This window comes from Nomascus leucogenys, chromosome 4 (genome assembly GCF_006542625.1).
Source record: "Nomascus leucogenys isolate Asia chromosome 4, Asia_NLE_v1, whole genome shotgun sequence".
NCBI classification, from domain to species: Eukaryota; Metazoa; Chordata; class Mammalia; order Primates; family Hylobatidae; genus Nomascus; species Nomascus leucogenys.
In genome coordinates this window covers 105,580,472-105,592,549 of record NC_044384.1, presented here as the reverse complement: position 1 = coordinate 105,592,549, position 12,078 = coordinate 105,580,472, and the positions used below count along the sequence as shown (strand labels likewise).

At 40.4% G+C, this 12,078-nt stretch overlaps 1 protein-coding gene across 1 annotated transcript in view; it reads right to left on the bottom strand.

Moving 5' to 3' along the window:
- The window catches only part of FYCO1 (FYVE and coiled-coil domain containing 1), a 75,396-nt gene that overhangs the window by 49,892 nt on the left and 13,426 nt on the right, over positions 1-12,078 (bottom strand). The window contains exons 3-6 of the mRNA XM_003256970.3: positions 11,266-11,372; positions 9,400-9,525; positions 4,599-4,705; positions 2,441-2,584 (exon numbers count right to left, since the gene is read on the bottom strand). Of these exons, the coding sequence (XP_003257018.2) occupies positions 2,441-2,584; positions 4,599-4,705; positions 9,400-9,525; positions 11,266-11,372 (484 nt within the window). The remainder of the gene's footprint in view (positions 1-2,440; positions 2,585-4,598; positions 4,706-9,399; positions 9,526-11,265; positions 11,373-12,078) is intronic.

Here is a 12,078-nt window from a genome sequence, read left to right as displayed (position 1 = left end):
ACTGTTAGCATAAAAGCAGCCATGGACAACAGGTGAATAAATGGGCAAAGCTGTGTTCCACACAGCCCTCTGGGCTGTGGTTTACCAACCCAACTCTACACTTACAGAACTCCATGTATAAACAGATACAAAATCTCAAAAACAAGGCAGAATGAAAAAAGCAGGTTGCAAAGGATAGCTATCACATGATTCAACATGTGTAAAATTGTAAAACATTTACAAAATAAAACTATATATATACACATATATAAAATATTTACAAATACACAAGTAATAATGAAAGCATAACATCTGGGAATGAAATGCATTGATTACATGATTACTTCTGAAAGGGGAACAAAGGAGAAAGGATGGCAATGGGGTGGGGCTTTAGCTGATCTATAATATTTTATTTCTTAAAAAAAGTATCAGACGTAACCAAACCTCCCCACAACAGCCAGCTTGAAGGGGGCTCCCCACTGGGGTAATTGGATAAATGGGATAATTTAAGCTTCAAAATAAATAATGACAGTGACAGAATGTAACCTATTGAATAAAATAAGAATCCATGAGTCAATACTGCTATGAATGAATAAATGGGGAAAAAGAAAAGATCTTCCTTACAGTAGAATGCCAACTAATAATGTAAAAGAAATAATGGAGTTAGAAAATCACTCTGGTAATGATGATGGTAATAACTGCTTCAGGCAAGAATGATCAAATGGTATTAAAACTAATACAGGGAAGATTTAAGAGAAAAAAGGATAATAATGTAATTTCAACATGTCTTCCCATAAGATATATACTCATTACAAAGGAAGAAATAGTAACTTTTGGAGAAACTTGGCAAGCACCGCCTTACCCAAATGACCAGGGTTAACCTCATTAGTAATGAAACGAATCAACACTGTGTGCCTCCAGATACAGTGTGCTGACAAGGACACAACAGTTAAGGTATTCTTGCCAAAAACACTTAACCTAAATCCAATAATGAGGAAACATCAGACAAACTCAAATTAAGGAACATCTTACAAAATAACTGGCCTGTATTTTTCAAAAATATCAATGTTATGAAAGACAAAGACTGAAAAACTATTCAAAATTAAAGTGGACTAGAGAGGCATAGCAATTAATGAATTAACAATTAATATGTGATCTGGGATTGGATCTTAGATTATGAGAGACATTATTGAGATAATTTGTAAAATTTAAATGAGATCTGTAGATTAGATACCAGTATTGTATCAATGCTAATTTTCTGATTTTAATAACTGTACTGAGTTATATAACAGGATGTCCTTGATTTTAGAAAATACATAATTAAGTACTTAAGAGAAAAGAGGATCAAGTCTGTAATGTACTCTCAAAAGGCTTAGGAAATAAATCAACATGTAAATAGAAAAAATGATGAACAATTATAGTAAAATATCGATAACTAGGGAATCAAGGTGAAGGATAGATGAGTACTTTGTACTATTTTTGCAACTTTTCTGTAATTCTGAAATTATTTCAAAATAAAAAAGTTTTAAAAAGAATATCTGGGCCAGGCGTGGTGGCTCACACCTGTAATCCCAGCAGTTTGGAAGGCCAAGATAGGAGGATTGCTTGAGCCCAGGAGTTCAAACCAGCCTGGGAAAGATGGCAAGACTCCATCCCTACAAAAAATAAAAATAAAAAAAGGACATCTGAATATGGCAAAATTAAATCCTAGCGGTTCGCATGTGACTATCATATTCACCACTTTTCTCCATATGTGAAGTATTTCCTAATAAAAAATATGAATGTTAAATTTTAAAAGCCTTATAAACAGAAAGCAAAGCAAAACAAAACAAAGAACACTGGATTTGATTTTAACCCAAGTCAGGTGTCTCAGGCCTGCTGCCCACCAGCTGGGTGACTTTGTCAAGTCCCCTGATCCTCTGAGCCTGTTCCTCACACCTCCTTCCTGGAGCTCATGTAAGGACTCTGGTGGTATGTGAGTGCCACACTGGTGTAAGATATGGCTGGCTTGATGGCCTCAGTAAAGAAAAAAAGAAGAAACAAAAATGCAGCAACCTTTCCTGCAACCCTTATGTGGACGAGCTGTGGCTTTCACTTCCTCTCCTACTGCTTAAGAGCCTTCTGTAATAACTCCATAAGAACAGGCACGGGAAAAAGCCCACTCCTCCCCCAGTGCCCATAACAACAAGTGCCTTAAAAAAATTTTTAAAGCCTTGGCTTTTGCAATACACATCTCCACTGACTCATGCCCTGGCTAGTTAAGTTGGTTTAAGGTTGGAGCCTTCAGATGTTATTGTTAGTCATGATTCAACAAAGTCTGTAAAAGGAGCTGGAATAAGAGTTGAACAGGTTTGTGTAATTTACTGAACAAGCAAAATTGCTTTGAGTAGACTGGTGGCAATCTTCAAAACTTCAAATGTCTCTTTTCCTGTTTTTTAAACCAAGCAATCCTTCAAAGTACCTGGCAAATGTTGGCCAGGCAGCATCCAAGTCATAGCCCCTCGACGCCAGGTCAAACTGAACCTCAGTCAGCTCATAGAGTTGGCCCACAATGTCCGAGCTCAGCTTTGGCTGCAGAAAGGGGCTTCTTGCATAGTACCAGTCACTGCAGAAAAACAATTATAAGAGTAATAAAGATAAACAAAGTGTGAATTTAATCAGTCCTCCCACTGTGGCTCTGCCTCATCGAATTCCAACTCAGGTTACTAAATTAAAAGACACAGGCACACAAACAAATTTCATTTTCATGGTAGAAGAACATAACTCTCAAATAAGCTTGCTCTTCTTCAAAGAAATTACTGCAATGATCTGGATGCTTATTCATTTATTATGTATATCATATCTACTTCTCAAAAAGGATATGGAAACCTTAAACATCAATCATTTGCCAAGAAAGGGCAATTGTAGGAGAAAGAAAACTTCTTTTTTGAAAGATTACTTTCTATTCCATTTTCGGAACTCAATATGGGACACTAAACTCACTGCTAATTTCTGTCCAGATACCAATTTAAAAGCCAAGGAACAAACTATTCAGAAATGGTTCAGCACCATAAGACAGGGTCAGAAAAAATAAAATAAATGTTATCTGCATTTTGAGGTAGTGGTTGTTTCATTTCAGGCAAAGTAACAAGAATTTTAAAAAGATGCATCAGAACACAGTTGCTCGTGCCTGTAATCCCAACACTTTGGGAAGCTGAGGCAGGAGGATAGCTTGAACCCAGGAGTTCGAGGCCAGAGTGGGCAACATGGCAAGATCCCATCTCTACCAAACAAACCAAGCGGAGCATGGTGGCATGTACCTGTAGTACCAGCTTCTCAAGAAGCTGAGGCAGGAGGATTGCTTGAACCCAGGAGGTAGAGGCCACAGTGAGCCATGATCGTGCCACTGCACTCCAGCCTGTGTGACAGGTTAAGACTACCCTAACCCCCTACCCCAACCCCCGCCCAAAATGAAAAAGATGGCTGGGCATAGTGGCTCACATCTGTAATCCTAGCACTTTGGGAGGCCTAGGCAGGGGGTTCATTTGAGCCCAGGAATTTGAGGCCAGGCTGGGCAACATAGTGAGCCCCTGTCTATATAAAAAGTAAAAAATTAGCCAGACACAGTGGTAAATGCCTATCCAGCTACTCGAAGGCTGAGGTAAGAAGATCACTTGAGCCCAGCAGCTTGAGATTACAGTGTGCTGCACTCCCGCATGGGCAAAAATGTGGGACCTTATTGTCTGTGAACTGTGATTAAGTCAAGCTGTTGATGACGATCTTCACCAAACATCTAAAACAAAATAACCTTCAAATCAAATATGCAAACTTCTTCAGCTCACATCAATTCACAAGGCCTGTCACATGCATGAGAAATACGAGTACATCTCTATGCAAATCAATCTTTAAGGTGACATAAGGTTTAAGGAAACAAAAGGTTTTCCCTTTGTAGTTTTTTTAGATTCAAAAACTTTTGAATACTCCAAAAGGAAAGGGGCCAGTCAAGAGATGCTGGAAAACACAAAGAGGTTTAGTTGACTGGTACCTGATTTGCAGCTTCTAAGCTGACACCCATTCTCCCCTTTATAGACTCAATCCCTGCCTCTCTCCTCCCTTCTGTCTTCCCTTTTGAGGCTTCAGCACTACCCGCACAAAGGCTGACTGCACACCTGACCTGAGCTCTGCAGTGGCTCCCAGTCCTGGCTGCCCACCACAGTCTCCAGTGTGTTCACTCAGTATGCCAGGTGAGGACCCAGGCTCAGTAGTGTTAAAAAACCCCACAGGTGATTCTGCTGAGAGGCCAAGGCTGTAACCTGTCTGTCCAGTAGTGCTGGCAGCAAGGACATGCCATCCACCGGGGAAAATGCCTGGTATCGGGAGTTAAGAAGCAACGGGTGAGGCCTGGAGAAAAGCATTAAGCCCCTCTGAGCCTCACTGACCTATAAAACTCAGTGCTACTTGCCCACATGTGTCAAGGACTTTGGGAGGAGGGGTGGAAGACAATGATAGATGTGGAAGGAGTCTGCAGTGTCATGGGGGACACAAATGAGCACTACTGTTGCAGTTGTCATTATTATTAATGAACTTTAGTTCATTTCTGCACGGGATGGTGCTAAACCCCAGCCCTGTCCTGTATTTACCTGGTCACTTTGGTGTTCATGAAGCACTGCTGTAAGGTGTCTGCCAACCTCTGGTGCACCAAGGAGTAGCGAATAAATGCTCTTCCTTTCCCCAATGATGTTCGGAGCTGGAAAAAGCAGATTACATAGAGCCAAAGAGCTGTCAGCCTAACTCCAAATATAGACCTGGTCTCATAGATGGCTTGTGAAACACAGATACAGGGCAAAAAATGTCACCCAATTTTACCCTACACGTTGTCCTTCAAAGGACACAACACATTTGATACTCTCACTGCAGAGAGTAAGGCTTGAAGTGGGTGAACTACTTGCAGGCCTTCATCTGAGAATAATCTGCAGACTCCAGCAAACATATCATGGAAGATATATTAACAAGAGGCTACCAAACATCTGCAGATTCTATTGGAATGTCACTTTCCCTCCTCTGCTCTATCAGAATCTCTGGGTTTGGAGTCAGATAGGAACCAAATAAAACTCAGTTTTACATTAGAGTAAAACCTGGAAGTAGGTAAATGAAGGACTTCTCACATCAGAAGTCAGCTTGAGGAGGAAGAGATGGTCTCAGCTCAGCTAATGCTGGTTTGTTTTTAAGGTGTGTGGGAAACAGGTGCAGGAGAAGGGCCTAAAGGGCTTGGCAAAAACATGTGCAGAAGGAGGAAGAGAGGGACAAGGGCAGAGGTGCGTGAGTGCGGCCGTGTAACTGCCTCATCTGTGTTCCATGAAACCATCAGTAAAATCTACAAGTCTGCCAACGCTTTCCTGGTTGGATTTCCTGTTCTTTATCAGATATGCCAAATCACTACATTGAATCAGAAGGAGCCTAGGGGTGAGACCAGGGGTGTCTCTAGGCAGCCCAGTCACACCAGGCTAAGGATAAAATGGATATGGGTCTGTCTCACAAGTTCGGCATGGATGGCATAGGAAGGCCCAGGTGCAGGCCTGTCTTGAAAACCTCTCCCCACAGAGCTTATACCTGAAATCCAATTCAGAGGAAGGAGAAGATGTGACTGTAACTGTTTGAGGCTTAAATTCACCACTCAAAAGCTTGTTGTGATGGAGATGGGATATGTTGGCCAGAGACTCTGTCATGAGGCTGCAAAGCAGGGCTCTGTCAGCTGGGAGCATACAATGGCCAAGGCGGATGGAATAAAAGGGACAGCCACAGAAGACACTTGGGCAAGTTTGCAAATTAGGATTCATATTCCTGATAGGTCAGTGCAGAAACTCAAGAAAATAGGCAGGAATTCAAAACCTCCTGACCTACCACATGTACCTGCTCTCTCAGGCTCTGGCTCTGGGTAGGGTAAGCTGGGACCAATACCTTCCCCACCCCTTCAAAGGTCAGAAATATTTACAGTGTGTATATGTGATGGGAGAAGGGGGAGCAGTGGTTTGCCAGAGGGTTCCTATACCTCATACTATTCAGATTTTAATTCCGACACTATATTGAGTCAGGAAATACTGGCATTAAATGCCAGTGCTTGAGGCCGTACCACATATTTCCTGATTCAATGGGGTAAACATCCTGGTGTATAGCACCTTTTAGCTCAGAGCTATATTTCTTCTTACTGCTGACTCAAGGAAATGATACCATATGAAGTAGTTTTAAAAACCAAGAAGGTGTTAACTCTCTTTAACTACAGAAGCTGTAAGACATTTCCCCATGTGTGTTTTGGGTACAGCCAGGCCACCTGGAAGTGAAGGCAGACAGCAGCCTGGTTTATTGGCTTTATAAAAGCCACCATGACATGTCTGCAGATAGACGATCTCAGCAGATGCGAAGGGGAGAATCTTGATGGTATATCCTGTCTAAATCAGTTTTCCGCTGACGATTGAGGTGAGAACAAAGTGCTTAGTGGTGATAACCAGGAAATTCAGGCAGTTGGAAAGAGGTGAGCAAGGCACTGTGAAGTGAAGCGTGTCAATTATACAAACACACACCCTGCAGAATTTCATTAAGACCCTCACATCACAGCCCAGGTCTGTAAGCTCCCAAAGACAGGAACTTGTCCTTATTTTTGGCAAACTTACCATTATACTAGCCTTTAGAACATCAAAACTTTTTTAATGGCAAACATTTGAGGCTATACTTTTAATCAGGCCCATTAACTGAATTAATTTTATATATATATATAATTATATATCTATAAAGAGAACTATATATATTATTTTTTATATATATAATATTTTATATATATAAAAGAATTTATATATATATTATATATTATATATAAATTATATATATTATATATTATATATAAAAATTATATATATATAATTTATATTATAATATATAATATATATCTTTTATATTATATATATCTTTTATATTATATATAAAGTATATATTTTATATTATATATAAAATATATCTTTTATATTATATATAAAAGATATATTTTATATATAATATAAAAGATATATTTTATATATAATATAAAAGATATATTTTATATAATATATATATATAAAATATATATATAAAGAGAACTATTTATTTTAAAAGGTATTTTTAGGGGGAAGGGAAGGCCACCCTCCTGGGCAACAAGAAGGACTACTGGGATTACTTCTGTGCCTGCCTGGCCCAGGTGAAAGGAGCCAATGATGGGATCCGATTTGTCAAGTCTATCTCGGAGGTAAGCTAAGCAAGTTACCTTACCTTGCTTCAACTTACCTCAGCTTCAACTTGTTGCCCAGGAGGGTGGCCTTTTATATATCTATATATAATTTTATATAGATATATAAAAGAACTTATATATATATATATATATATATATATATATAGAGAGAGAGAGAGAGAGAGAGAGAGAGAGAGAGAGAACTATTTATTTTAAAAGGTATTTTTAGGGGGAAGGGAACAATAGTTCCCTTGTACTGCAAATCAAAATGCTGCCTGGCCTTTTTATGTTTTGAGATTATGGATCCACTTTCATTACCTAATTCCTTAATTTTTTTTAGCTTTTAATCAGAACCCACATACACTATCCCGAGAAGCAATACAATGGCAGCAAAGGACAGAAAATCTGCAGGGTACATGAGAGCTGATTCTGCTTTAAACCAGGTCATTGTGCCATGAGCCTGACGATGAGCTACACCCTCATCACAGTGAAACACAGTCCAAGCTGAGCCCATACTGAATCTCCAGAAATGGTTTCTTAGAACCTTCACCTATTTTAGCCTAAATAGCTGCCTCCTACCTCAAAGGGTTCTGAGGGGACCTATAAATGCTTCTTATCCATTAACTCTTACCCTCTCGGTTAAAGACCCAGATGGCTACTTGATTATTAAAATTAACCAAGTATCCAGCAACTCACGTAGCCTAGGGATGTTCCAAGCCATTCCAACCAATGATGCCCCAGAGAGCAGTCTTCAACCGAGATGAAACAACTGGACCCTATGGGAAGCAGAGCCTATGCCAGCCACTAAAACACCAACATTCATGCAAGCAAGGAATGTTTTTTGCTTCTAGAAAGTCAGTTTCCATGGCTTCAGACTGTCTAAAGATCTGTCTGCATTATGAGAAAAGAAGAAGAAACTAGGCAAAAAGTAGATGTGTTTTAGCAAGCATTTCATAATCCTGTGGAATGGGGATTCAAACTAAATTTATTTCCAGACTTCAGCTGACCAAAGTCATAAAGTTAAAGGCTTTAGTTGCTCTGATGCAGTGGCTGAAGAATGAAGACAGGAGAGTGACAAAGAGAACCCCTTCCACATTTATGATGCATTAAAATTAAAATACCGCTCTACCTCATGGACCCAAGTATCCCACCAGACCTCACAAGACTCATCCACACTAACATGGACATTAAAGAAACTCGCAGAACCAGCCCTTTAGAGCCAGGATCCTTCCTCATCGTCTCAGATGTCAGAGGGTGCAAATGGTGGGAAATGTCCAGCCATTGATGTCAGCGTATCTAACACCATCATTCTCCATATGAAGAAAGTCATTTAGCTCCAGCTGGCATGGTTGGTGAGGAGCCCTTCCCAGAATACCTAAGGCTGTGGTATTTGTGGGCAGCCAGCCAAGCAGCAGATGTGTTGACTTTAAAGTGACTTCACACTTACTGAAAAGAAAGAAGAAATGTACAAACCTCCTGTCTCAAATATAGGGGTTTACCTGCTCCCTGATATGCAAAGTTCTGCACTCCTGGATGGAATAGGCTGACGAGAGAGAAGAAAGATTCTCTGGGGGTTGAGGGTGGAAAACAAACAGAGAGGAGAGTGTGAGTGTGTATGTGAAGTATGTGTGTGTGTTTGTTGTTCTGGAGTTTTGTAAAAGAGCAAAGCCATGGCATTTTGCTCTAGAGGGGCTCAGAATTGAAAGTAGAAAGTTGGCACATCACTATTTTAAGAAATGTCTCTTGAGATCCCACATCATTCTCATTTCAAATCTAAGTTTCCTGGGCAAAGTGTAGGGAAAGCAGCATAGCAAACTCTAAAGAATTTTATCTCAGAAAATTAGTTTTTTAAAAAAATGGAGCCATCCTATGCTTTACACCTCAAGGGCTGCCATTAGCAGACTTACAATGTATGTGAACAGGCCACCTTGTTAAGTAACATGTGGGTTGTGGCCTAAGGTACATTCAGGACTCAGCATTCTTCCTCTTGGTAAACACTCACTGAAGTGGCTTCCCCAAGCTTGAGCCACTGCAACAATGGGCATTGAGTATACCTGGACTAGATTTCTTTACCACCCATAAACTCCCACTTCCTCATTTAGCTGTCTGCAGCAAAGGTCTCTGCAAGAGCTGCTTTAGGCAGGCAAAAGGAAAACACGAAGTTGTTGGCTGCTTGCTCAGCTTACCTCCGAGATAGACTTGACAAATCGGATCCCATCGTTGGCTCCTTTCACCTTGGCCAGGCAGGCACAGAAGTAATCCCAGTAGTCCTTCTTGTTGCCCAGGAGGGTGGCCTTCTCTTTCTGATCAAACTGGGTAGGGAAAGGGACAGGGAGAGGAGGTCCAAACCCACTGCTCTTCATCCCAGCATTTAAATGATAAATAATAACAATAGCTTCTTAGGTGCCAGCACTGGGTGAGGTCCTTTATTGGCATTATTTTTATTTATTGGCAAATCAAGGTGTGTTAATACCCTGTTCATACAGCTGGGTGGAAAACCACCAAAGGTGTTATTAACGGATGAGAAAGAAATACAAGAAAAGAGTCTTGGCCAGGTGCGGTGGCTCACGCTGGTAATCCAGTACTTTGGGAGGCTGAGGTGGGTGGATCACCTGAGGTCAGGGGTTCAAGACCAGCCTGGCCAACATGGTGAAACCCCATCTCTACTAAAAATACACAAATTAGCTGGGTGTGGTGGCGGGCGCCTGTGATCCCAGCTACTGGAGAGGCTGAGGCAGGAGAATCACTTGAACCTGGGAGGCGGAGGTAGCAGTGAGCCAAGATTGCACCACTGCACGACAGCCTGGGCAACAAGAGTGAAACTCTGTCTCCAAGGAAAAAAAAAAAAGAAAAAGAAAAGAGTCTTAAGGGCAATATGAAGAGTGTTAACTATCCTTCAACTTAGAGAAATAAGATAATGACCTTTTATCCCAGTTACTCAACACTTAAGTTTCAATATCGTTTTAATACACCTACAATAAATTTAAATAAATGTCAGCTCTGAGTCATTTCAAATCCAAAACCAAAATGGGCTTAATTGAAAAAAAGAAAGGCTCAAAAACATTTTTACAACGTTAAAGAACCAGCTGAAATGTCATGAGAGAGGCAAGCCCTTCAGCACGTTAGGGGCCTTTCCTCTAGTGGGCCCGCACACTACGTGCTTTGGTGGGATGTGACGTTGCAAAATAATGGTGTTCACAATGATACAGGTATGTCTTTCTATAACATTTTATAGCATTTTTTTTTCTGATTACAGAAGCAAAATATGCATATGTTATTAGGATATCTAGATAAAACAAAACACAAAAATAGAAAAAAATTTAACACCTAATACCACTACCCTAAAATAACTTTTAGAGCATTTCTTTCCTGACTATTTTAGTTGCATGCATTTTTCCACATCTGCAGTGTTTTTTACATCAGTACTTTTTGGGCTAAGCAGGGATAAGAGTTATACCATCAATATGTTAAAAGAAAATATTCCAGGCTGACCCCAAAGATTCTGATTCAGTAGGTGGGGGTGGGAGCCAAGAATATACTACAAATAAGCTCCCAGAAGATGCTGATGCTGCTGGTCTATGGACTGCACATTGAGTAGCAAAGCTCTAAAACAGAAGCCCATGGATAATCTTTAGAGGGTCCACACACTCTTAGAATCTGCCTGCAAAAATGCGTGATTGTGTGTATACATACACGAATGTCATTTTGGGAAGAGTCTATAGCTTTCACTAAACTCCCAAAGGGGTATGTAACTGTCCCAAAGTTAAGATCCTTGCCATACAGTAACCTTCTGACCTACCTTATAATGACCTAAATCTCTAAAGGATGTTCTTGATTCTCAAAGCCATCCTAAGGGGCAACATTGCAATTCCCCAAAGGATCACACTTGGAGGATTGAGCTGGCACTGGGGACTGCTCTGACCTTCAATCTAACCACGAGGGCCTACTGGCTCCTTGGGCTTTCTGAACCATATCTTGAATGCTGATGAGTCACCCAAGAGGGAGAAAAGAGATATCAGTGCAAAAATCAACACATTACAGGCATCACTTACTTGCAGGAGATACTCAAGTTTATAAGAAAATTTATGCAAGCTGGTGCTGTCATCCGTGATGGGTTCCCCTGCTTCCTGAAATTCTTTGCTTAGTTCTGTCACAGCATCTTTAAGACAACAAATAGGAACATGTAACCAGATAGTGACTAAACTCAGAGAGAGAAGCAGGAATAACCCAGGAAGCATGAGGAGCAAGTGGTCAGTGATACAAAGCACCTCTGAAACATAAAAGGGTATGTAAGTATCCATGAGATGTAACTCCAAGTCAGGGAGTGTTGAAATGTCCCGAGAGCCCACAGATACTTTACCATGCTTGTTGACTGGGCACATTTCTTGTTCACCCTTGTCTGTCCACCACCCAGGGCTAGTAATTTGCATATAGTAGCTGGACAACAAATGTTTGCTGTGTGGATGAATCATTCAGTCCCCAAATACTGACTTCCAGAAAGCTTTACCTTTATTCTAGCCGTATTTCAGGTTCTTCACTATAATCCTACTGCTCATTATAGGTAAGTGCAGGATCAGAATACCCAGTATGTGCAAATAATAGTAGTGATAATCACAATTCCAACAATGACAACCACACCTGCTTCTGTTAACTGAGTGTCCTTGAGGGGCTAGGCCTTTACATGTATTTCTCTCATTTAATATCGCATTGAGAGGCAGGGATTGCCTTATTTCGATGAATCTAAGATGCAATTAATTATAAGATACATTCCAGTTTCAGAGCTGTTAAAATGTCAGAAAAAAAGTACAATTTAGAATCTATGAAGTCTGCTATGATTATCCCCATTTTGCAGATGAGGAGTGTAC